General features: G+C 41.3%; 1 protein-coding gene across 1 annotated transcript; it reads left to right on the top strand.

Annotated features, from left to right (window-relative positions):
* The first annotated feature begins 1,100 nt into the window (after positions 1 to 1,100).
* On the top strand, positions 1,101 to 25,442 carry C7H10orf67 (chromosome 7 C10orf67 homolog). Its single transcript, XM_049777536.1, has 5 exons — positions 1,101 to 1,282; positions 19,080 to 19,200; positions 21,679 to 21,822; positions 25,236 to 25,310; positions 25,425 to 25,442. The coding sequence occupies exons 1-5, from the start codon at positions 1,101 to 1,103 to the stop codon at positions 25,440 to 25,442; spliced, it is 540 nt and encodes a 179-aa protein (XP_049633493.1).
* The last annotated feature ends 118 nt before the right edge of the window (positions 25,443 to 25,560 follow it).

The raw sequence follows: 25,560 nt of genomic DNA, 5'->3' as shown, positions 1-25,560 counted from the left end.
GACTTGGTTTAATTTTGGAATAAAAAAATTTAAAACTCAATATAATCAAAATAACATTTTCTGCTTTCTTTGACATTGGCGGTCATTTTTGTTTTCCAGGGCTTTTCATTCTTTACATATGTGAAAAGATAATGCTAAGCAATTTTCTTTCTGTATTCTAAGCTCCTGGCATGAAGATAAGCTTGTTTCCCCTATAAATTTTCATAAGAAAAAATTTTGTTTGTAGAAAATATGTGGACATGGAGAAATATACCATGTATCAAGCTGTGGCGTATATTAGAATAGTTATCTTCTGCCAATTAGTAACGAGTGATAGAGAACTTAGAATCCAGAATGACTACTAAGCTACTGTTAAAAGGAAGCATTACATTATTGTGGGGAAAAAGAACTGCAAATTTTACAGTACATGTAAACCCAACACCTAGAGGGGCTGGAGAGACTGCAGTAGACAGGCCACTAATTCCTGATTTTGATCCTTGGCCTCACTTTTAGGGTCCCTGAGTTTCACCAGGAGTGACCAACCCCTGAAATACAGAGCCTTTCGCATCACTTAGTCTCCAAAACATAACAAATCCCTAACTTCTATCATTTCACTTTCATATTAGATAAGTAAGTAAGCCTGTTTAATCTCTATCAAGACTTTGGGGTGTGTGTGTAGGGGTCAGGACCTTCTGCATTTGTTTGAAAATTCATCAGAGCTCCCTCTTATTTTAGGGTTCCCTCTTGTGATGCAACCCCACATTGTTAGAAAGCTGCATTTGTGACTTTGGAGGGTGACCTTGGAAGGTGACCTTTGGGGAAAGAAACCTCAGAACTCAGCCATTCCCTTTTCCCCAGCTCGGGCCACGCTTGATCTCCGAACCTAAACACAAGAGAATGCAAAGAGGATTCTTGGCGTGGGCCGGGCCGCAGGATAGTTTCTGGGGTGGGGTGGGGTGGAGGGTTCCCTTTTCTTGGAGCAATTCCTAAGGCGCCCAGGAATTCCACCAGGCCCCAGGGTCTAAGCCCTGGCAGGGCGGGGCGAGGAGGGGAGGGGGCGTGATTAACGCGAGAGACCCCGCCCACCGCCGTTCGCGTTTTGCGCATGCCTAGGAATCGCCATGGCAACTACAGACGCCGAAGCCCGGTCCCACAGTCCCCGGGAGTGCCGTCTTGGGCTGGAGGCTCGCGGCCCCGCTGCTGCCACCTTCTGGGTCGCGATGGACTTGCCGGCGGCCGAGGGTTGCCGGAAGATTATTGAACACATTGAAGCTGCGATTGAACAATTTCAATTCAGCAGCAGGTGACGCCCGGTCTCGCATCCCTCTGCTCCCCTCCTCCCGCCCGGCCTGGCTCGTTGGCCCTTCTTGGTCTTCGTCTAAGGCCCAGGGCCCCTACATTTCCCGGGCCCCTCGCTCCAGGTCCCAAGTTATTGTTTTGACTCCCAAAATCTTTACTGTATGATAATGTATCCTAGGTTCAAATCCTACCCAGCCAGGGTTTGGGCAAGTTACTCATTTTTTCTGGGTCTCGGTTATCTAGACCTGGAAAATGAAGATGCCCAAGGTCTCCTTCATGACTCTTAACAAACACCTTCCATAGGGTCTGAGTGAAAGAACTGGGGTTCAGCATTTGTCTTGTGACCATCTTGATTTGCTCCCCAGAATCACACTTGCTTCCCCAATCACTGCTAGGAGTGATCCTGAGCATCGCTGGATGTGGACCAAAAACAAACAGAACAAAAACAAAAGTGCCGTACAAATAGTACAAACAGAGCTTTACCAATTGTTTTACCAATTAATTTACCAATATAAAATTGTGTTTACCAATTGTTAATAACCACCTTTTAAGTGCCTATTTTATTAAGAGAAAGAAATCCAGAGGCCACAAGCAAAACCAGCAAATATTTTTGCATAATTCTTATGCCCTTATACTGCTAGCCAAAGTCTCACTAACTCCATCCTCAGGAACTGCTTAGTACAGGTTGTGTATGGCCCATCTAAAACTTCAGAAGACTACTAAAATAGCAGTATTGGGGAGCAATGGATTGTAAGTCAGGCACCCAGATTCTGATTGAAAATCCAAATCGCGTAATATGAAGGACAATAATGATAATGATTTTATGGGAATAAAAATGTACTTTTTCTTTTATAATAAAATGAGCTAACTGATTTAAAAAGAGTTCAGGGGCTGGAGAGATAGCACAGCAGTAAGGCGTTTGCCTTGCACATGGCAGATCCAAGACCAACAGTGGTTCAATTCCCGGCATCCTATCTGGTCCCTGAGCAAGCCAGGGGCTCTTTCTGAGCGAAGAGCCAGGAGTAACCCCTGAGTGTCTCCGGGAGTGACCCCAAACCCCCCAAAAATAGAGTTCATAGGTTCTGTCAAACTTAAACTAGTACTGAATATATGTGTATGTATGTATATAAATGTTTCTATTTTATAATAAACATACATGTAAATGTATATGATTATTGAATCTATCTTAAGACCAAAAGTCCACAATTTCACTTCTCAAACAAATCTTTTTAATGGTTTCTTTTAAAAGTGCCCTTTCGTTATGCACTCAGTGATTATTTCTGGCTAGGGATCAAACCAGAATCCCAAACTTGGTGAAAGGCAAGTACACTAACTCCTATACCATCTCTCCAGTCCCCAAACAACAACCTCTTGGTTTAGACAAAATTCTCTGCATTTGTTCTTAAGTGACAGGTAATATGGTCTCTATACAGTGGCTGGATCCATTTTAAAAAATGGGTATTATGTCAACTATTCATAGTATTTATCATGTCATTTCTGCTTTCACTATGTGATAGTGTGGTTTTTACGTTTCATGTGTTACACCGTATTATTTGGTAGATTGAAAGGTGGAGGGGTGGCTAACTAGAAATGGCCAAAAACTTTTCCTATAATTTAGCAATATTTGATTTTTGTCTGCATATTTTTGCACATTTCATTCAAATATTAAGTTTCTAGAACGAAGGAAAATTGGTATTTATTGTTCTTTAATTTTTTATATTTCCCTTCTGTACCCTTGACCTCTGGTTTATTTGGTTAACATAGAGCTAATGTTTCTGTGGGTGGGGATGCATTTCCCCCCAATACTTTAGAAAAAGGTGATATGTGGCCAGTATTATATTAGCTATGCTTCCAATGTCCTAAGTCAAGGGCCTCTAAGAAAACAAGACCAAAGTTGCATTAGTTCTACTAATAGTTTCACCAACCTAGTGGAATGGTGCTGCCCAGGTCAACTATCCCAGCTCTCCAGTATTTATTTAGCAGGTGTAGATGTTTAAGTGGAACAGAAATACACAGATCTGGTTTTATTGCTGGTTGTAAAAAAAAAATGTATTAGAGATAACCACATGTGCACCAGGTCTAGTATTTACTAATGAGGACAATCAACTTCCTGCCCTGGATTGTTTGACAGTTGGTGTTGAGTTGCTAGCTCTCTGACAGAGGAACCTGGCTGCATGCAGTGCCTAACTGGCTGTGCCCAGAGCTCAGCCAATGCAGTTACCCCCAACCAAAGAACCTCTACTGCCTATGTTATTCATTTCCCTTCATCTATATTAAAGAAATTGTGTTGGGACTTTGGTGTTTGAGGAGAGGTACAGATCAAAATTTGGCTACTAAAGATCTGAACAAGGCAGAGTTAGCCAAGGAAGCAGCCAAACAGGCTTTAATTAAAAAAAAAAAATTAAAAAAGATAATGTTAAGATGCTAAAGCAGAAACAGACCAGGAAGGGAGCAGAAAAAAAATGGGGCCATAGGTAGGGGATTTGTAATAGGTGCCAGGGTCAGGGAAGGCTTTCTCCAAGATAACATGAGCGTGAGTAAAGATTGAAGGGAAGCTGTGAAGATTTATATGGAGATAAAGCATTCCAGGTAGATAAAAGGAGAGAGAAAGGAATGGGACTGTGTCTTTAGGAATAGTGGCCAGATCAGAGAAGAGAAAGCAGCAGGGGTGAGGCTGAGGTTGGAGGAGAGCCCATGGGTAAAGACTCATCCCACCAGATTGCCCCTCCTTCTCCTTTCTAATGCCGAACACACCCATACTTCAGAGGAGCTCCAAATTGGAGGTTCTCATGATCCTTTCCTCAGCTTCAGTTAACTTGCTTGGCTGGCTTGTGAGTTTTCCGAAATCAGTTTACTTCTGAGGTTGTTGTTTTATTAACAAAGGACATTAAAGAAGATGAATGAGAGACAAGATAATGAGATACACAGGGCAACATCTGGAAAGGCTCCCAAAGGGCCCACAGCCCTGAAATTTTGCTCTCTCTGGAATCTGCTACATGCTGTCATCCTTCCAGCACAGAGTGAACTCTTACTCATCGGAAAGTTCTCTGAACTCTGTACTTCTGGAAGTTTCAGGAGATAGATGAGATTAATTAAATCATTTGGTTTGGGGATGATTGATTGAACCTGCTCCTACTCTAGCACAGAATGGTGACAAGCTGGAAGGACTGAGGGATTTCAGTGGGTCTAATGGAGGTGATTTGCCTAGGTGACCAGCCCAGCCTTCTTGTTAGCATATCAGGTCTAAAATACTGTGACCAACCAATGCCATCGATTCACTTTTATTCTGCTCTGAAGGTATTTTGGGAACTAAAGATAGAAACCACATATTATAACAAAAATGTTTGAATTCTTGTTGCTTAAAATTTTTTCTTGTTGCCTGAGAAAATCTTGTTGCTGTGATGAAGAAACCATGAATAAAGACCAAAATATCTATTTCTTATTATAAATTATGCGATCACAGATGGGCAGCCGTGAGAGGATTGGTACTAATGAATGTCATGATCTGATTCTTCTCCCAACAGAACTGCTGACTGATGTTCTGATAATAGATTATAATGAGGTCAAGGGCAGGCACTTTGAGTCTGGGACTGTTATTACCTGTGCCACCTGAAAGGTGACTCTTGGAAGTGGTGAAACAAGTTAGGTTCTAGAGAGACACTAGATTAGTGGAGATTAACAGGCACCCAATAGGAAAAGAAAATATTCCAAGAGGATTGACCCAAATTAAGAATCATAATGGATTTGTTGTGAATTGAGGTGAACCAGATTATGAGCAGTTTGGGGAGGAATATTATTAGCTTGCCTTATTTATTTATTTTTTTTTTGATAAGTGTTGCATCAAATAATTAAGGATGGGGCTGGATGGTGAAGGATGCCATCCAGCCCACATGGCTCTGCAACCTCCATGCAGCCGGCGAGTTCCAGGCCCAGGTGAAAGGCGAAATCACTCACACGCAGGCTTCAGGAAGAATCATCTTTATTCATGCCCTAGCCACCACAGGTGTGTGGCCTATGTCAACCTTTCAAGCACAGCATTATTTTGCTAGCCCTGCATCTTATCTCCTGTTAGCCATCTTCCCTTTGGGCTCCATGCGGCCCAAAGATCCAAAAGCCAGGAAGCCAAGCCGGGCCAAGAGAGAAACGGCCAAAGGGCCGAATCCCCTGGCTCAGAGGTTTATCTATCCTTTTCCAGACCCCTCCCAGAAATGGGAGGTCTTGCAGGTAGTTACACCTATTATCCGGTTCCCAAAACTCCTCCCAGATATGGGTGGGTCTTGGGGTACACCACAGATAAGAAAAGGAACTTTTTCCCCTCTGTCATTCTGGTTCCTGGTTGAGAATCCCTGTGATAAAAGGAAATTAAGAAAAAAAAAAAGACAAGTGAAAGTTTAATAGTATATACATATACATGGGAGAGAGCCAAGGAAACTGGAGTAGTAATTTATCAACATGACAACTGCTACCTCATTAAACATCTTCTTTAAAGATAAAGGGGCTTGAAGGAAGTTGGAAGGGCAAGAAAGGCAGTGAACACCACTATTTTCATTGCCGCCACCTTCATTTTGTTTTTAGCTAAAACCAATGGAAGATGGGGAAGGGGAAATAGTTAAGAGAGATTACCAAGAAATTCACAGTAGAGTTAAATTTTGAGGTTAGTAAGATTCTCCTACTGTTAGAGTCCTTGTACCTATATTTACAATGGAGATTTCTTCAGAAGCAAGGTCTGGGCTGAGCTGATTATAGCAATTTTAGAGTACTTGGCACAAAAATGTATCTTGAACTTCAAGACATGATGAGAATCACTTAAGCACTTAAGTTGATGAGCCTTGGAGCACATCAGAGATGTTCCTTTTAAAAGGGCAAAAGGGATTAATGTTTTCTTTATTTAAAACTGAGCAGTAAAACCACAGCAAAAGTTTAGCCTCCCTGATGCCATTTTCATTGACAAATGACAAATGTTCCTTACTGAACATTTGTTTGAAAAGGCTATTCTAGGATTCAGTCAGAAATGTCATTGAGCCTATTAATAAATATTCATAGATCTGTTTCCTTTAATACATTAACTTGTTAATTTTAAATTTATTTTTTTAGAACATAGTTATTTTTCCAAGGCTATTTTATGCAGAACAGACAGCTATTATTCAGAATTCAAACTGTGGAGACTATAAATAAGGACAATGTAGGAACCACTCAGCTAATTTGTTGTGGTGTGAGTTTCCATTGGAGCCTGCAGGATTTCGGCCTAAAATTAGAGACATTTGGAATTTGACAGGAGTTGAAGAATGAGTCTACCCATTTCATTTAGATGCTTAAGTTGGGAAGGAGCTGGTGCTTTCTGAATTGATCGTGCAAACTCAGGACTCAGGAGACCTCTGAGCCAGCGATCTAACCTGTCCTCACCAGGGAGGGAGGACGGGAATCTTTGACTTAGGCATGTGGACCTTGGTATTCACATCCTCAAAACAAGAAAGTTAGTCTCTCTCTAATGAGATGGTGGGGAGAGAAACTTAAAGAGGAAATGAACCTGCTAACATGTATTTTTTTTAACAAACCAATAGGACAAAAGTGGAACACTAAACAGGTACTAGAATAAATTTTTATTACTATCTGACTAGATATGTAGTACTAAAGATTGAACCTAGGCCCTCCCTTACACATGTGATACACATATTCTTCTTGCATTGCTGAATTGTGTCTACATAATGCTATTTCTCTGACCACTAGTATTCTTTTTGCCTATTCTGAAACTATTTCTGCAAAGTTATTAAACTTGATTTTAAAATATCACAATGCAGTGTGTTATGGCACTGGTGGAAATAATGAAAAATCTTAATTTAAAGTTTCTAAATTATAATTTTAATATATATATATATATCAGTGTCTTTAGCAGTGCTCCTAGTAGTGCACAGGAAACTATGTGGTGCCAGGGATCAAACCTGGACCACCCATATGCAAGGCATGGGCCTTAGCCTTTTGAATCATCTCCTAGCTCTGTAGATATTTTTCAACTTCTTTTCTTTTTCCCCAGGTTTATTAAGATATAATGTTGTAAATAAAGAAAGAAGCTATTTTAACCCTTCCTCCTTTCAACACAATATTATTTTCCAAAAAAAAAAATATGCAGTGAGGCCCAAAATCTGAGTGGTAGCTAAGATATGAGATACACATCAAAAGTTGGTAATGGTTCCTGTAATAGAAAGAATATAGGTTACTAAGAAGAAAAAAATGTGTACAACCACAGTGCTTAAAGAAATTATTATTAATCATAAAAAAGGGGAAATAATAAAAATGTGTACAATGTTAAGAATGAAATAGTTTAGTGGTAAGCATTGCATGGAGTAAAGAACTAGAGATTTGTATACCTTTGGAAGAAAGAAAATTAGAAATTCTGTGTTCTGGGTAAAAAAGAAAAAAAAAAGATATACTGTTGTAGGTGACTTATGTGATATGGGGAATCAGAAAGGGAGCCTTAAGAAAAAGGTGCTTCCACTTCTCTGCTTGGCCCCCCCCCCCTTGGACACCAGGAGAAATGGCTGGCATGAGTTTACTACAAGCTGTCCCTGATGTCTACATGTTCTGCTAAGTGAACTAGCATGACCCTTGGTGGTCAGGATCCTATTTAGGAGTATGTGTTGTCTTTAGTCATCATATCCCTTCAGCACATTCAGACTGGAAGCATTCTTCAGCTTCATCCCAGCCCGTATAGCCTTGACACTTTGGGAATACAGAGATTACATTCTGTAGAATAACCAGCTCTCTGTGTACACACCTGGTATTTCCTTGTAACTGGGCTAAGAGGGTCCATTCTCATGGGAATGCCACAGAACAGAAGCCATGTTTCTCAGAGCTTTAGCTGTTTCTGTTCAGTCTCTTCCTCCCATTGGTGCTTGATGCTTGATCTTGATCTTCTCAGGTTGGAGTCTGTTAAGCTTCTTTTTAAATTTATTGTTCTTTCTTCACTGGATACAATGAGATGATAGTGTAAAATATCTCGGGAAGGTCAATTACCACATCTGTAACCATACATAGGTTGTGTGTGTGTGTGTGTGTGTGTGTGTGTGCGTGCGTGTATGAGAGAGAGACAGACAGAGAGAGAGAGAGACAGAGACAGAGAGACAGAGAGACAACACTTAAGATATTCTCTTGGCAAATTTCAAGCATATGTTACAGTGTAGTGACCTCGAGTTTCTTTCTGTGCTATTCCAATAACATCCTGGCCACTTCTTCTTGTTTGTACCTTTGACCAACATCTCCCACATTTTACTAGCATCTCAATTTTACTTTATTTCTATAATTTTGATATTTCTAGATTCTGCACATAGATAAAATCACAAATATTGAAGGATAATCCTCTGATTTGTTTCACATTGCCTAGTGCTCTCAAATTTCATCCACCTTGCCTTCTCTTTGAAGAATGGATATTATTACATCACATATACAAACATGTTGCATAAGAACCTTTTGGTTATTATCTGAGAGTGTTTCCTCTGACCTAGATGTGTAGTAGGTTGTACCATGTAGACTTGGCTAGGTATACCACCTCCTCTTAGAAAAACAACCACACCCCCTGGAAATCTACCTTCTTTAGGAAAATAATAGAAACTATCTCCCCAATTGTACTCAAAGCAACTTCTGTCTTGCCACATCGTTCTGTCACATCATACCAGAAGCTCCCATAATTTGGAGGATTCACGTGGCCCACTTCAGGAAAGACAGCTCTGTGCCATGCATACAACAATGGAGTTCCTTGATGCTACAGTTCTCAGAACATATCTCTGTGGCTAAGTGGCTTATGATTATATATCAAAATACTTTAAATTTGTTTTTAGGTTTTTTTTTTGGGGGGGGGTTCACACCCAGCAGCTCTCAGGGGTTACTCCTGGTACTATGCTCAGAAATCACTCCTCGGGGCCGGGCGGTGGCGCTGGAGGTAAGGTGCCTGCCTTGCCTGCGCTAGCCTAGGACGGACCGCGGTTCGATCCCCCGGCGTCCCATATGGTCCCCCAAGAAGCCAGGAGCAACTTCTGAGCGCATAGCCAGGAGTAACCCCTGAGCGTCACAGGGTGTGGCCCAAAAACCAAAAAAAAAAAAAAAAAAATTTTGGGGCCGGGCGGTGGCGCTGGAGGTAAGGTGCCTGCCTTGCCTGCGCTAGCCTAGGACGGACCGCGGTTCGATCCCCCGGCGTACCATATGGTCCCCCAAGAAGCCAGGAGCAACTTCTGAGCACATAGCCAGGAGTAACCCCTGAGCGTCACAGGGTGTGGCCCAAAAACCAAAAAAAAAAAAAAAAAAAAAAAGAAATCACTCCTGGCAGGCTTGGGGGACCATATGGGATGCCAGTATTTGAACCACTGACCTGCATGCAAGGCAAACGCCTTCCCTCCTTGTATCTCTCTGGTCCCACTTTTAAATTTTTTAAATTTTGTTAAAGCACCATGATTTACAAAGTTATTCACAGTTGAGTTTTAGGCATACAATGTTCCCACAATGATCCCACCACCAGTGTCAACTTTCCTCTACTAGAGTTCCCAGGTTCCTTTTTGTTCCCCCACCAACTCTCCCACTCCTAGACTGCCATCTTGACAGGCATCTTTTTAAATTTGGTTGTTAAAAGTCTGAGCATCCTGATTTCAGTGTTAGAGACTCTGGTTTGGATGTTTATAAAACCATTAATCTTTTAAGGGACACAATTCTCTGGTTATTTGAGTGATATCTCAGTTTTTCTGTCATCTTTAGTATTTTTTCTTACTTGGTCAATATGCCAGTCTCCCAATCATGATGGCTCTCTCCTCTGCCATATATTCTCTTGTTCCTGTCATTGCTCTTCTACTGTTCTGCCTCCTTGGATTCTAGGCCTCTGGCTTTGTCTTGAATATCCCTTTCAACGTTTCCCATCACTGTGTCACCGTTTCACTGACCACTGTGTTAAGTCTGATCTAGGAAGGGATGTGAATGGAAGAAAAAGGAAGCTGAAAAAGAAAATAAATCCTTATACTTTAATAGGTAGAACTGGGGTGACTGTGTCCTAGGCTGAGAGTATTGCCAAATACAGATGTATTTTGGAAACATTAAATGGCATATATGTGAATGTGTGTATAATAGTAGGATATAAGTAATGAGAGTTGACAATATTTATTACACTCGGAATTTATAACACACTAAGAATGTAGATTTTTCTTAGACTCCCTTATCCACTGCTATTATCCTTGATATCCAAAACAGTATCTGATAAAGAAGAGACACTAAAAGGTTCTTTGTTAAATGCTTGAAGTTCCAGGGCCAGAGAGATAGCACAGCAGCGGTGTTTGCCTTGCAAGCAGCCAACCCAGGACCTAAGGTTGTTTGTTCAAACCCTGGCATCCAATATGGTCCCCCGTGCCTGCCAGGAGCTATTTCGAGCAGATAGCCAGGTGTAACCCCTGAGCACCACCGGGTGTGACCCAAAAACCAAAAAAAAAAAATGCTTGAAGTTCCAACAAAATAGTATGAACCCATATTTTGGAGCTCAGAAAAAAAAGATTTAATTTTCTTTTTTCTTTTTTTATTTAAACACCTTGATTACATACATGATTGTGTTTGGGTTTCAGTCATGTAAAGAACACCACCCATCACCAGTGCAACATTCCCATCATCAATGTCCCAAGTCTCCCTCCTCTCCACCCAACCCCCGTCTGTACGCTAAACAGGCTCTCCATTTCCCTCATACATTCTCATTATTAGGACAGTTCAAAATGTAGTTATTTCTCTAACTAACCTCATCACTCTTTGTGGTGAGCTTCCTGAGGTGAGCTGGAACTTCCAGCTCTTTTCTCTTTTGTGTCTGAAAATTATTATTGCAAGAATGTCTTTCATTTTTCTTAAAACCCATAGATGAGTGAAACCATTCTGTGTTTTTCTCTCTCTCTCTGACTTATTTCACTCAGCATAATAGATTCCGTGTACATCCATGTATAGGAAAATTCCATGACTTCATCTCTCCTGACAGCTGCATAATATTACATTGTGTATATGTACCACAGTTTCTTTAGCCATTCGTCTGTTGAAGGGCATCTTGGTTGTTTCCATAGTCTTGCTATGGTAAATAGTGCTGCAATGAATATAGGTCTAAGGAAGGGGTTTTTGTATTGTATTTTTGTGTTCCTAGGGTATATTCCTAGGAGTGGTATAGCTGGGTCGTATGGGAGCTCGATTTCCAGTTTTTGGAGGAATCTCCATATCGCTTTCTATAACGGTTGAACTAGATGGCATTCCCACCAGCAGTGGATAAGAGTTCCTTTCTCTCCACATCCCCGCCAACACTGTTTATTCTCATTCTTTGTGATGTGTGCCACTCTCTGGGGTGTGAGGTGGTACCTCATAGTTGTTTTGATTTGCATCTCCCTGATGATTAGTGATATGGAGCATTTTTTCACGTGTCTTTTGGCCATTTGTATTTCTTCTTTGTCAAAGTGTCTGTTCATTTCTTTTCCCCATTTTTTGATGGGATTAGATGTTTTTTTCTTGTAAAGTTCTGTCAGTGCCCTGTATATTTTGGAGATTAGCCCCTTATCTGATGGGTATTGGGTGAATAGTTTCTCCCACTCAGTGGGTGGCTCTTGTATCCTGGGCACTATTTCCTTTGAGGTGCAGAAGCTTCTCAGCTTAATATATTCCCATCTGTTAATCTCTGCTTTCACTTGCTTGGAGAGTGCAGTTTCCTCCTTGAAGATGCCTGTAGTCTCAATGTCCTGGAATGTTTTGCCTATGTGCTGTTCTATATATCTTATGGTTTTGGGTCTGATATCGAGGTCTTTAATCCATTTAGATTTTACCTTCGTACATGATGTTAGCTGGGTGGTCTAAGTTCAATTTTTTGCAAGTGGCTATCCAATTGTGCCAACACCACTTGTTGAAGAGGCTTTCCCTGCTCCATTTAGGATTTTCTGCTCCTTTATAAAAAATTAGGTGATTGTATGTCTGGGGAACATTTTCTGAGTATTCAAGCCTTTCCACTGATCTGAGGGCCAAGATTTAATTTTCTTATGAAGATAAAACCATCTTATTATAGCAGAATAATGACAAGTCTAGGCTTTAGTAATCTATTTATTAAATGGCTTAAAATAATAAAACATGAAGACAGGTAGCAATTTTAGGAAACCATTACTTATATTCTGAAGGAGACTTGTTCGCAAATACAATTATTTTATTTTATGGTTACATATATACCATAAAATAATTTTTAAAATGAATTAGTTTTAAGTAAAATATTTTCCAATGAAATTTTATTTGGATTTTTATTTGTAATTTGAAATAACTTTCCCAGAATAATATTTAATATTATTGTACTTGATACATTAGCTGAACTTGAATCAGGGTGGGAGAGCAGAAAAACAACCCACCCCCCTCCCCAGGCCAGAGGAAAGGGATTTTATTCATCGCGACTAAAGCAATGTTCTCACAGCTATTTGTGTGGATTGATTTTCCCTACATGCTATGAGGGGTGGGGGGTCCAGGAGACCCTTGGTGAGTGCCTGTCATGGCAAGCTGCAGTCAGAGAATGTGTAGATGTGTGTCCACTGCTGGGAGGCACTGCATTTACAGTGTCCTCTGCATGACAGAGGGCATCAGGACAACAATATGACATCACCCTTCAGGACTGCTCCTTGCAAACACAGCACCCAGGAAGGGCCAATGGATTGTGCAGTCAAGGATTGTGAATTCTTGGAAACCCCCAGAGAACTTGAGGGCATGCTCAGGGCTCCTGGCACTCGATTCTCCCACAGTATTGTCAGTAGGAAGGAATACAAATATGGCTCTCTCTTCTTTAGCAGGAGTGGGAAGGATCAGTGTTCTGGGGCAGCTCCTAGCTTGTTATTGGAGGTTAGTCATGGCACTACTCAAGGATCAAGCCTGGGCCTCCTGCAAACTAATTCTTGCAAACCAACCTCTTGAGCTATTTCTTTGGTCTGAACTTGCCTTTTTATTTTCTTAGTTTTGGGGCCACATCCTTTGGTACTCAGATGCTACTCCTGGCTCTGTTACTAAAAAGTTACTTCTGGCAGGTTTGAGGGACCATACAGAATGCTGGGGAATGAACCATGTTTGGCCATATGCCCTTCCAGCTGTGCTATCACTCCAGCCTCATAAATTTGCCTTTTTAAAGTTGAATATTCTCTTATTCATTAACTAATAAATACAAATTTATTTATTTATTCTGAGGGTTTTAGGACCATACCCAGCAATACTCAGGGTTATTCCTGGCTTTGCACTTAGGAGTAACTCCTGGCAGTGCTTAGGGTATCATATGTGGTACTGAGATTGAACCAGGATCATGATACATGCAAGGCAAGAGTCTTAACTCCTGTATGATCTTTTCATCCCTATCTTTCTTTGAATTATTTGTTCCCAGCTTAAAAATTATATATTTATATTTTAAAATGTAATTATTGTAGTAATAACCACTCACATCAGTTATCTGAGTAACATTTCTTTTTTTTAATATAATTTTTATTTTGATCATAGTGTCTTACATATTGTTGACAATAACATTTTAGGTACATATTTACATAAAATCAGGGGGGATTCCCATCCCCAAATTGTCCTCCCTACCCCTCCGTTGTTGTCCTACCTCCCATTTCCTCTTCCCTCACCCCCAGGGCGGCTAGAATATGTGGTCCCCTCTGTATCCAACCCACTACTTAGTAGTCTTGCACCTGTTTGGTCTTGATGCCTCCCTTATCTCCCCCTCTAACTGTAGGCAGGACTAGCTAGTTCAAGTTGCGTGGTTTTGCCTGAAAAGGAGAAGATAAATAAACTGGGGTAAGAGTCTAATACTCCCAAAATGGGTGGAATCCTTCTAGAGGCTCTCATCATCGATTTGGGAGATGAAGGAGAGAAAGAAGGTGAAACACTCCACCAGTACCAAAAAAAGTGTCAATTATCCAGTGAGGACTCCAGCTATATCGATAAGCACCACAAAAAAACAGCCGAAAAACAAAGCAAAACAGACAGACAAACAAACAAAAACAAAACAAAAACAAACAAACCAAAAACACGCCATGGTCTTGAAATAAGAAACATGGCATAGCACATAACGAGGGAAAAGAAAAGAATAGAAAAAAATAAGTATAATTGGGGGACGACGATTTCAATAATCACACCCAAACAGAGAAATCGACCAAAATAGATAGGTAAATAAAAATAATAATAACAATAATAAATGAAGGTAAAAGATATATATGTATATATATATATATACACACACACATATATATACATATATATATAATACCAAGTTTTTGTGCTTTTTGTATTTTTGTTTTTTCCCCTCCTGCCCTGGCACAGTAAATATTGGGGTCATTCGAAAAGGAATTCACATGGCCTAAGAAATATGGGGTTTCTCCGTCCTTGGAGTATACTGTCATGGGATCAGCTCCAGACTTTGCTCAGGATCATTTATTCTCCAGGTGGTGTTTTTTGGTGTGTGGAAGACTTCTGTTCTGTCCAGGGTGATACACTCAGAGCTCTGTGTTTAGAGGTCTCAGTATCTGCACAGATCCTGAGGTAGGACTTATGGTGAGGTCAGTCTTTGTGGTTCTAGAGGTTCTGTTACCTCAGTGTCGTTCTAGTCCATCTTCTGTGGTTGGTGACCTTGGTCTTTGCACTGAATCTAGGATGGCACCTAGGTTAGCGTCTTTCTTTGTGCTTCCAGAAGGCCCATTCTGTTGCAGTTGTCTCTGTCAGACCTTTGGGACTGGGGATCATGCTTATTGTGCAAGTCATAGTTCAAACCCTAAACTAGGGCTTTTTTATTCGTCCCAAGATGTATACTGTCTGGTCGTGGTTCTAGTAGCCAGTCATCTGTAAGTCACGATCTTGGCTTTTGGACCTACCAAAGGGTGCCGAGTCTTCTGGTTTTGTCTTGTCGTTAGCTAGTAAGGTAGGCTAATCTGCTCTAAGGTCAAGTTGTTCACATTTTCCTCTTTGTCAGGATATCATGTTAGAGCTGGTCCTTGTTGTTGACCCCGCAGTATTAAGGCTGTTCCGGATGGAGTTTGTTTCCTGTAGCTGTTGTGAAGAGCTGTGCCGATTCTATGTCTGGGATCCAGGGTTCAAGGCTGGATGAATGGCATCTAATCATCTGAGGTCTAAGTGATTCCACATGACATATTTTCAAGGTAGGAGATACCCCTGTATTGTAAACAACTATGAGTTCCTATCTCTAGTAGATAAGAGCTCTTTTTTTTATATGTAAGGTTTCCCCATTATTTAGTGTGTCTTTGCAGGGGGAGGTGGAGCCACATTGTATTGTCGGTGTGGTTGGGGGTGGACAGAGGGGATAACAGACACAGGTCACATACCCAAAAATGATAAAAAAAAATAAAATTAAATTAAATTAAAAAAAAATAATAATAATAAAATAAAATAAATAAAAACGTATGTGCTCACAAATGTATATATAGGACCAACATTTAAAAAAATAAATAAATAAATAAATTTAAGAGGAGAAAAAAAAAAAGAACGAAAATGAGTTAGCGAAGTTTTTAAAGGACCAAAGTGGTGCAAAAGACTACCTTACATTTGGGGGAGAGCAGATAACGAAGTGGTGTATTACAGGTCTTATGCCTATGTTGGAAGTACAGTTTTTCCCATTGTCTTTTGGGTTTTTCTTGTGATGTGTGGGTTCCCAGGCATCTTCCTATCACACCCCCTGACCTTCTTCAGGTTGGTAAAAATTTGCGGCAGGGAGGTCTGAGTAACATTTCTTATGTGACATGCATCCCTATGTTCTAAATATGAACACATTGATCCTGACAATAGTTTTAGGTGCTCTTATTTTCTTTAAGGATAACTAAGGGACAGAAGTTTAAAGCTTTCTGTCATGCCACAGTGAGAATATCAATTAGAAAGAAGGCATTCATCCACAGTGGACAGAAATTTTCACCAACTGGCACATTTTTATAGGACAAGACAGGAAGGCGAGGGCTGTGACAGACTTCAGAGCTTATTCAGTCAGTGGTCAAACGGAATCATCTAGTTTATATTTATCTTTTTTACAAACTTGTCATCTTTGCACTCTGGCTGTCCTATTTTTATGGAATTTTAAGGATTTTTTTTTGGGTTTGGGACCATATTTGGCAGTACTCAGGGCTTATTCTAGCACTGTGCTCAGAGATAACTCCTGATTGTACTCAAGGGACCATATTGTATACCAGGGGTTAAACCCAGGTTAGTTGTGTGTAGGGCAAGCACCTTGCCCTCTGTTCTATCTCTCAGATCTCTAACTGTCCCTTCTTAAGATCACCACATGATGGTCTCAGTTTGTGATGCAACAGACACAGGAAATCTCTCCTCTGGGGCCTGTGGACTTTCTGGCACCCTGCATATCTTTTTATGAGTCATACTCACCCAAATTTGAGTTCCACCCTAATCCTGAACACTTTTACCCAAAAAAATGGGGTTCCCAAGCAGACAGAAAACAGACTAGCCCCCCACCCCCCCCCCCCCCCCGCGCGCGCGCGCGCGCGCGCGCGCACACACACACACACACACACACACACACACACACACACACACACACACACACACACACACACACACACGCCCTGGGGATGAGATTCCCTCTGGGCCTGGAGAACTGGGTAAGAGAAATCAGAGATTTTGAGGAAAAAAGACATGAGGAAGGGGTGGCCATGGGGACATCCCTGCAATCTCAAAATTGTTTGAGCTGCTGACAGATCAAAGAAATAGTCACCAGAGGTGTCATCTGTGGAGCCTGCAAGTTAGAATCTGGGGATTATTTGGGAGTTTATGGCTCTTTCTGCCAACATTTTAGAAACAAATGGTTGTTTTCAGGGTAAGGTTGATTGAACTGACTGAGAGAGCTCATCCAGAACATCGTCTGTCTTATCGCTGTTTAAGAATCTTGTCACAACCAGTCTAGGAAGAGTTCACAGAAAATCTATTTGTTCCTGGCCTCCTTAGACTTTCCAGAAATAGAGTGTGGGCCGTCAACTATAGCACAGCGACTCTGTCTGCCTGCCTGTCTGTTTCTCTCATACCCCCATAATTCTCAGCCCCCACATTTTAATTTTGTTTCAGGATCTTAGTTTTAAAAATTATCACATGGCTATGTCCTCACCCACAAAAGGAAACAGGAGCAATAGTACAACAGGCAGGGCACTTGCCTTGGCCTTTGCTGACCAGGTTTAATCCATATGGTCCCCTAAGCCCACCAGTAGAGAGTGCAGAACCAGAAGTAAGCCCTAAGCGTAATAGGGCATGCCCTTTAAAAATAGATCTAAATTATCAGAAACCTCAAAGAAATTTTATCTATCTATTCATAGTTTGCCATATTAGAATTTTAAAGGGAGAAATTAAAACAATAGTTCTATTTATTTGGAATAATGGTAAATTGATTCTGTGTTAATGTAAATAACACTTTAAAAACTACTCTCTTTGGGGTTGGAGAGATAGCACAGCTGTAGGGCACTTGCCTTGCATGCAGACAGATGGTGGTTTTAATCCCGGTATCCCATATGGTCCCCCGAGCCGGCTAGGGGCGATTTCTGAGTCCAGAGCCAGGAGTAACCCCTGAGCACTGCCAGGTGTGACCCAAAAAAAAACCCAAGCAAACAAAACAAAACAAAACAAAAGTACTCTCTTTTAAAATAACTATATTTGGGGGGAGGGGGTATTGGGTGATGTTCAGCTACTCCTGGCTTTGGGGCCACTCCTAGCAATGCCTAGTGTGGGGCCTCAGACTGGGCTCTGCTCTGTATATGAAGCAGGTGCCTTTGTGCCACATCCCTAGTCCCAGAAGAACAGTTTGGTTCTGGACTCTATATGTTTACATTTTAGCTATTATAGTTTAGATCAGCAGGCTTACCATGTCAGTGATCATAGTTTTGATATATAGTTACCTCAACACTGCCAACATGCCCAAGATCCCTACTCCAATAAAGCATGTTTGGGGCCAATAGTCAGCAGGGAGGGCTCTTGTCTTGCATGTTCTAACCTGGGTTTGATACCCCAGCATCTTATATGGTCCCCTAAGCCCTCCCAGGAGAGATCCCTAAGCACAGATCCAGAAATAAGCCTTGAGTACTGCAAGTGTTTCCCAAAACAAACAAACAAATAAACAAACAAAAATAACCATTTTCATGAAAATGGTGGGCGTCCTTGTTTTTCTTTTGAGCTAAATGTTTCTATGCCAGGCTTCCTGGAAGAATTCTCCTCATCTCTTTGGGTCCCCACCATGCAGATACCTTACCTGTTGTCTCTGGACAATCCAGTGAGCATTAGAGTGAGTGAGAGAGAGAGAGAGTGAGAGAGAGAGGAGAGAGAAGAGAGAAGAGAGAAGAGAGAGAGAGAAAGAGAGCAGAAAAGGCAAATCTCACTCTTAATGGCATCTAGAAATCTGTGGTGATCTGGTGGAGCTTCCTGGGAAAGAGGCCTGGAAGCCCCCTGGATCTTCACATCACACTTTAGAAACAGGGATTTTCAGTGTCTCTACTCGACATGCCGGTGCAGTCAAGGAAGAGAGAAACGATTGATTGATAGCTAAGGCATGAAAAGCAGGCTCATAAACCCAGTAATGCTCAGAAAATGCAATGAAGTGGAGCATCCACAAGGTATAAGGCCAGGACAGGAAATCTGACCAGGGGGAGAAGAACCCTGGGGAACCTCCAGATCAGAAACAGAGGTACCCTCCCTCCCACGTCCCATGGAATCTGGTTTGCACAACATTCTATGCTCTGAGGTGAATGATAAAGGAAATGCTGTTGGTGTGGCCTGACCGTTCTTTTCATGTGTTTCAGACTTGCTATTTCAGATGACTTGAGGATTGGCTTTTTCAGCACTGACTCTGCTACCCAGACAGAAGTCAGTGAAATCTTAACAATTAAGGAACTGACTTTATCTACACGAAATCTAGTCAAGGTACGTCTGGAGCTGTGTATGTGTGTGTTCTTTTATCAATTCTGATTGGCCTTAATGTCTAGTATCCTGGACAGAATTAAAAAGATTTAAAAAAAAAATTAAGATGTGATCATCTTTGACAAACTGAGCTAAGTGCTAGTATGATTTTTATAAAGTTACTACCATAAATCACTACAAATATGTTATATTTGTCATACTTATATGTGTCAAATTGCTTAGGAACTTTCTTCTCTGTGGAATATTTTGATATCTGTAAGAACTCCTAGATTGGGAGCTCAGCAGAGCATTAGTTCAGCTTTTGGCTTGTTTGTATGCTTTTTGGGGCAACATCTGGCTATACTCAGAACTAACTCCTGACTGACTGTATCCAGGGATTACTCCTGGTAGGGCTTGGAGATTATATGAGTTCCAAGCATTGAATATAGCATTGACTAGTACCTTATCCACTGTACTCTCTCCTGTTTAGTTTTCTGTTTGTTTTTGGAGACACCCATCCTGTGTTCAGTGGTTGCTCCTGGCTCTCTGCACAGGGGTCACTCCTTGTGGTGTTCAGGGTGAACCTAGCCTCTATCATGCTAAGCATGTGCTCAGTTCTGTTCATTGGACAAGTTCTCTGACCCATAGCATATGTTTTGTAGTTTGTGGTCCTGGATTCAACTCCTGACACACAAAAAAATGAAAAAAGAAAATTCATTTATGATTATCTTTTTATTTTCTGGGGGACCACAACCAAGCATATACAAATTCTTGGGCAACATATCTCTGTGCTCATAGATTATTTCTAGATATGTACAGGAACCATGTGAAGTGTTAGAAATTGAACCAGGGTAAGCGCAATAACCCCTATACTATCTCTCTGCTTTAAGAAATGTCTACTTATGTAATTTAAAAATGTATCTAATTTTTGGATTTCAAGCTCCATAATAATTTTACAGATAGGGTGCTTGCCTTGCATGCTCCTAACCCAGGTTTGATCCCTGGCACCAAACACTGCCAGGAGTGACCCCTGAGCACAGAGCCAAGAATAAGTCCTGAGTATCACCAGGTATAGCCAAAAAAATTATAAATATTTTTGATATATGTGGGAATGTAAATAATAAAAAAATAAGTGTGTTGCCCCCCATGAAGTTTTGTTAAATCTTGGCATGTTAACATGTTTCCAATGAATAGTTTTAGTGTAAAGAAACATTTTTGGGGGGGTCAAAGCAATAGTACAGCAGGTAGGGTACTTGCCTTGCACATGACTGACCTAGATTTGATCCCAACACCCTCTATGGTTCCCCATGCTCCACCAGGAGTACTTCCTGAGTACAGAAACCCCTGTGCATTACCAGTGTGTCCCAAAATGCAAAAAGAAACAAAACATTTTGGATTGGAAAGATAGCAAATCAGGTAGAGTGCTTTCATTGCATACAGCCAACAGGTTTGATTTAGGCATCCCATATGGTCTCACAGCCTTGCCAAGAGTGATTTTATGAGTGCAGAGCCAGGAAAAACCACTGACCACTGCCATGTGTGACCTAAAAACCAAAAACAAAAATCACATGTGTGTGACCCTGATGTACCACTATCACCAACAAAGAGAAGCAAAGGGAGATAATCACTTTATTTCATCATATATAAAGTTGTTACTAAAATCCCTCATCAAGAACACTTTCCTATGGAGGTAATGACACGCAAGACGTCTTTGCACTTCATTTATTTTTTTCCAGTTGGTACATAAAGAGCTCCCTCACCCATTTCATGTGTCAACACTTACATCTTTCATTGGGGACATCATGGTGGGTTTGGTTTGGTTTTGTGCTGGGGTGGGGTTGGGGCATTTCTTCTGGCTCAGTTCTAGGCTGGGGAGGGGACTCTGAATGGCAGAGATAAAAACCTGAGCTGCCAGCCCACAGTGCTACTCCCCCGGTCATCTTTTCATGTGTGACAGAATTCATGCTCCCCAATTCTTGGGGTTTGTATCACAATATCTGGATATTGTAACAGTGGTGCTCTGGGTTCTGATATCCATCTGGAGTGTATGGTAGCAAAGAGCTGCCTTACCTACTTCCCTCACCTCCTCTTTCTTACCTCACTTGACTCTCTACCTTTACTTCCCCTCCCTCTTGTCCTCTTGCTCCCCTCTTCTTCACCATCTATCCCTCACCTCTTCTCCTGTACCTCCTCTCCTTCACCTACTCTCCACACCTCCTGCCCCTCACTTCCCATCTTACTTCCTTTCATCTCCCTCCCTTCTCTTTCCCTTCACTTCCTTCCCTTCTCCTTACCAACTCCGGTGGCAACTATTAGTTTAGTACATTCAAGAGAATGTCCGAAAAGTCCACAGTAGCCAATCTGGGAGCTGATTATCTGTGGCCAATCCTATACAAGGGCTCCCACAGGTTCACAGGCCCTTCCTTACAACTGGGCCGTGAGCAGGCTTCTTTGACCAGGGAACCCTGGCTCTCAACCCTAATGCATGTTTTCTGGTTTTAGATCGTCAAATCCCTTCAGGTGGATTTTACCTTTCTCAAGCAACTGCTTCAATTGCAGTTTGAAGACCGACTCAAAGAGGAATCCTCGCATATCTTCTCAATTTTAAGTGACAGGATTCAAACCCTTGAACAAGAGCGTTACCAGGTAGGGGCACGCTCTGCTTGGCTCATGGTGTGGCTGTGGGCGGAGCTTGTGCTGAATTCAGTAATCCAGCTGAATTCAGTGGTCCAGTGGTCCAGGCCAGAATTCAGCTGTGCATCTGCAGGTAGAGTCTTACTGAGGAGCCAACGCTGTGCATCAGCTCAGCACTCACCTTCTCAAGAGCTTCAATTTTGTTTATTATTCATATCTTTATTTAAACACCTTGATTACAAATATGATTGTAGTTGGGTTTCAGTCATGTAAAGAACACCCCCCTTCACCAGTGCAACATTCCTATCACCAAGGTCCCAAATCTCCTTCCTCCCCACCCCCACCCCCGCCTGTACTCGAGACAGGCTTTCTACTTCCCTCATTCATTCACATTGTTAGGATAGTTCTCAGTGTAGTTATTTCTCTAACTGCACTTGCCACTCTTTGTGGTGAGCTTCATGTCGTGAGCTGGACCTTCCAGCCCTTCCTCTCTTTCTCTTTTGTCTTTGAGAATTATTGCAAAATGTCTTTTATTTTTCTTAAAACCCATAGATGAGTGAGACTATTCTGCATCTATCTCTCTCCCTCTAGCTTATTTCATTCAGCATAATAGATTCCATGTATAGGAAAATTTCATGACTTCATCTCTCCTGATGGCTGTATAATATTTCCATTGTATATATTCTTCTAGCCATTCACCTGGGCATCTTGGTTGTTTCCAGAGTTTGGCTATTGTAAATAGTGCTGCAATGAATATAGGTTTGAGGAAGGGATTTTTGTATTGTATTTTTGTGTTCCTACGGTATATCCCTAGGAGTGGTATGGCTGGGTCACATGGGAGTTCAATTTCCAGTTTTTGAAGGAATCTCCATATCACTTTCCATAAAGGTTAGATTAGGGGGGCTGAGAGATAGCACGGAGGTAAGGCGTTTACCTTTCATGGTCCCCTGAACTGCCAGGAGTGATTTCTGAGCGTGGAGCACTGCCCTGAGCACTGCTGGGTGTGACCCAAAAACCGGAAAAAAAAAAAAAAAAGAGAAACTCACATTTATGAGGCCGGAGAGATAGCATGGAGGTAAGGTCTGTGGTTCGAATCCCGGCATCCCATATGGTCCCCTGAGCCTGCTAGGAGTGATTTCTGAGCAGAGAGCCAGGAGTAACCCCTAAGCACTGCCAGGTGTGACCCAAAACAAAGCAAAACAAAACAAAACAAAAAGGTTAGACTAGACGGCATTTCCACCAGCAGTGGATAAGAACTCCTTTCTCTCTGCATTTCCGCCAGCACTGCTTGTTCTCATTCTTTGTTATGTGCACCAATCTCTGCGGTGTGAGATGGTACCTCATAGTTGTTTTAGTTTCCTTCTCTCTGATGATTAGTGATGTGAAGTATTTTTTTCATGTGTCTTTTGACCATTTGTATTTCTCCTTTGATGAATTGTCTTTATTTCTTCTCCCCATTTTTTGATGGAATTAGATGTTTATTTTTTCTTGTAAAGTTCTGTCAGTGCCTTGTATATTTTGGATATTAGCCCCTTATCTGATGGGTATTGGATGAATAGTTTCTCCCACTCAGTGAGTGGCTCTTGTATCCTGGGCACTATTTCCTTGGAGGTGCAGAAGCTTCTCAGCTTAATATATTCCCATCTGTTTATCTCTGCTTCCACTTGTTTGGAGAATGCTGTTTCCTCCTTAAAGATACCTTTAGTAAGAGCTTCAATTTTTATCTCCCTTTCCCAGATGATAAACGAAGCCTTGAGGGGTTTATTAACTTGGACAAGGTCCCTAATTTAAAAAAAATTTTTAGAGTGCAGGTGCCAGGACAGGTATTTGAATGCTTGCTATCTGGCTTGAGCCCCAATTTTATTTTATTTTATTTTGGGGGCCACTCAGAGGTTCTATGAGCTTACTCTTGATTCTGTACTCAGGGACCACTTCTAGTGGGCTTGAGGAACTATAGGGGTGATGGGGATTGAACCCCAGCCAGCCTCATTCAAGACAAGAGTCCCGAAGAAGTTATATAATCCTTGATTAGGTTAGCACTTTAATCTGTCATAAAGGCCAGTGTCCTAAAGTGCCATAAAGACCAGGACAGCGCAAGTACAGGCCTTGGGTGCTTCCTTGAATGAGGCTGACCTTGGTCTAATCCCCAGAAATGACACCTGAATGCAAGGTGCTCCTTCTACCATCAACTGTGGCCCAACTCCACCCCTCAAAACATGCACAGAGATCACTCTTCTTTAGTATTGCTGTGTAGTTTGTGGGTTTGGGTTTGGGGACTAGAGCAGTGATGCTTCCAGGGACTATTCTTGGCTTAGTGCTCTGAGTCATTCTAGTCAGGATCATGTGGTATTTGGTGGAAACACTTAATTTCAGAGATGGAATTCAGGGAGACTGAATGCAAAGTCTTTAGTGCAGTCATTGAGCCATCTTTTTTGGTTCCCCCCAAATTCTATTCTTAATCACTTCTGTTTCTGCTATAAATAAACCAAGAAGCAAATGAAATTTAAAAAGCATTCTTTTTTTTATTGACCAACCCAACTGGGTACCTTTTAACCACATTTTCTCTTAAGGTCTCTCACAGTCTTAAAATGGAAATTCTATTTTCCCTGATCTATAGACCAAAAAGAAAAGAAAAACACTAAGCTACCGAGATCAAGTAAATTGCTTAACTTCAGACAGAAATAGTCAATGATATGGAAATTCAATCAATCTCTAAGGTCTGTTTGTCATTCGCATCACTTACTAGAATCAGCACTGATATCAAAATCAAGGATTTTTTTTTAAAAAACACACACTCTTTTACATTACCCTAAAAAGAGAAGATCAAATTATTTAATCAGAAATGACTCCAAGTTATAGTTTATAAATTCTCAAATTTTTATAAGCACATCCCATTTAACAACTCAAGGACCAGAATTGCAAATAAATTTTACTATTTTAGTATTGGGGGATCATACCTGGGAATTGCAAATAAATTTTACTATTTTAGGATTGGGGGGGTCATACTTGGCAGTGCTCAGGGATTACTGTCAGTGGTGCTCAAAGGATCAAGAAGTGTGTGTGTGTGTGTGTGTGTGTGTGTGTGTGTGTGTGTGTGTGTGTGTGTGTGTGTGAAACCAGGCCACCTCCATGTAGAGAGAGTCAGCCCATTCTGTTGAATTTTCTCTGTGGCCCACTTTATCTACTTTTAAAAGTCACCTGGCAAGATACTAAACTATGTACAATGTTTTAGTTGAAGCATACTTATTTTTGCCTTCCAGCTCTCTATTACTTTTTGCTAAGGACTAGTGTGGGGCTATCTGAAGTAGGAGAAATTATTATAGAGTCAAGTTTTTATGATTCCTAAGTGGTAAGTGGTGGCTTTCTATGGCCTCGGTGTTTGGAAATAGGTTCTGGTGTTCACTGTTGTTATTTTTGGTTTGCAGAATGAGGACGTTTTACGAATGTGCTACAAACAACAGTTGTCTGATGCTATCGCTGTCATCAAAGCAATGTACAAGGTAGGTTTGGAGGTGTTTGGTGCTGCCAGGAACAAGGCCAAATCTCCAACTGGGATTCCTTCCCATAGTTTCCTTCTTGAGTTTAGCTTTGAAGGCTTGTTCCCTCATTTTTAGGTGATAGAAGAAGGGTGAGGCTTAAACTTACCAAGGTACTCATTTACAGTAACAGAACTTTCCAGAGACTGACAACTCTAGTCTAGGCTCCAAAACATGTGGGCAAGTGAGGAGGGAACCACAGGTTAATCAGAAC

The sequence above is a fragment of the Suncus etruscus genome, chromosome 7, assembly GCF_024139225.1.
Source record: "Suncus etruscus isolate mSunEtr1 chromosome 7, mSunEtr1.pri.cur, whole genome shotgun sequence".
Classification (NCBI taxonomy): Eukaryota; Metazoa; Chordata; class Mammalia; order Eulipotyphla; family Soricidae; genus Suncus; species Suncus etruscus.
This window is presented reverse-complemented; position numbering and strand designations above follow the sequence as displayed.

Coding starts and splice junctions, on each gene's coding strand:
- C7H10orf67 (XM_049777536.1), top strand. CDS start 1,101: ATGGCAACTACAGACGCCGAAGCCCGGTCCCACAGTCCCCGGGAGTGC. Junction 19,201..21,678: donor CTACACGAAATCTAGTCAAG/GTACGTCTGGAG, acceptor TTCTGGTTTTAG/ATCGTCAAATCCCTTCAGGT. Junction 21,823..25,235: donor TTGAACAAGAGCGTTACCAG/GTAGGGGCACGC, acceptor TTTGGTTTGCAG/AATGAGGACGTTTTACGAAT.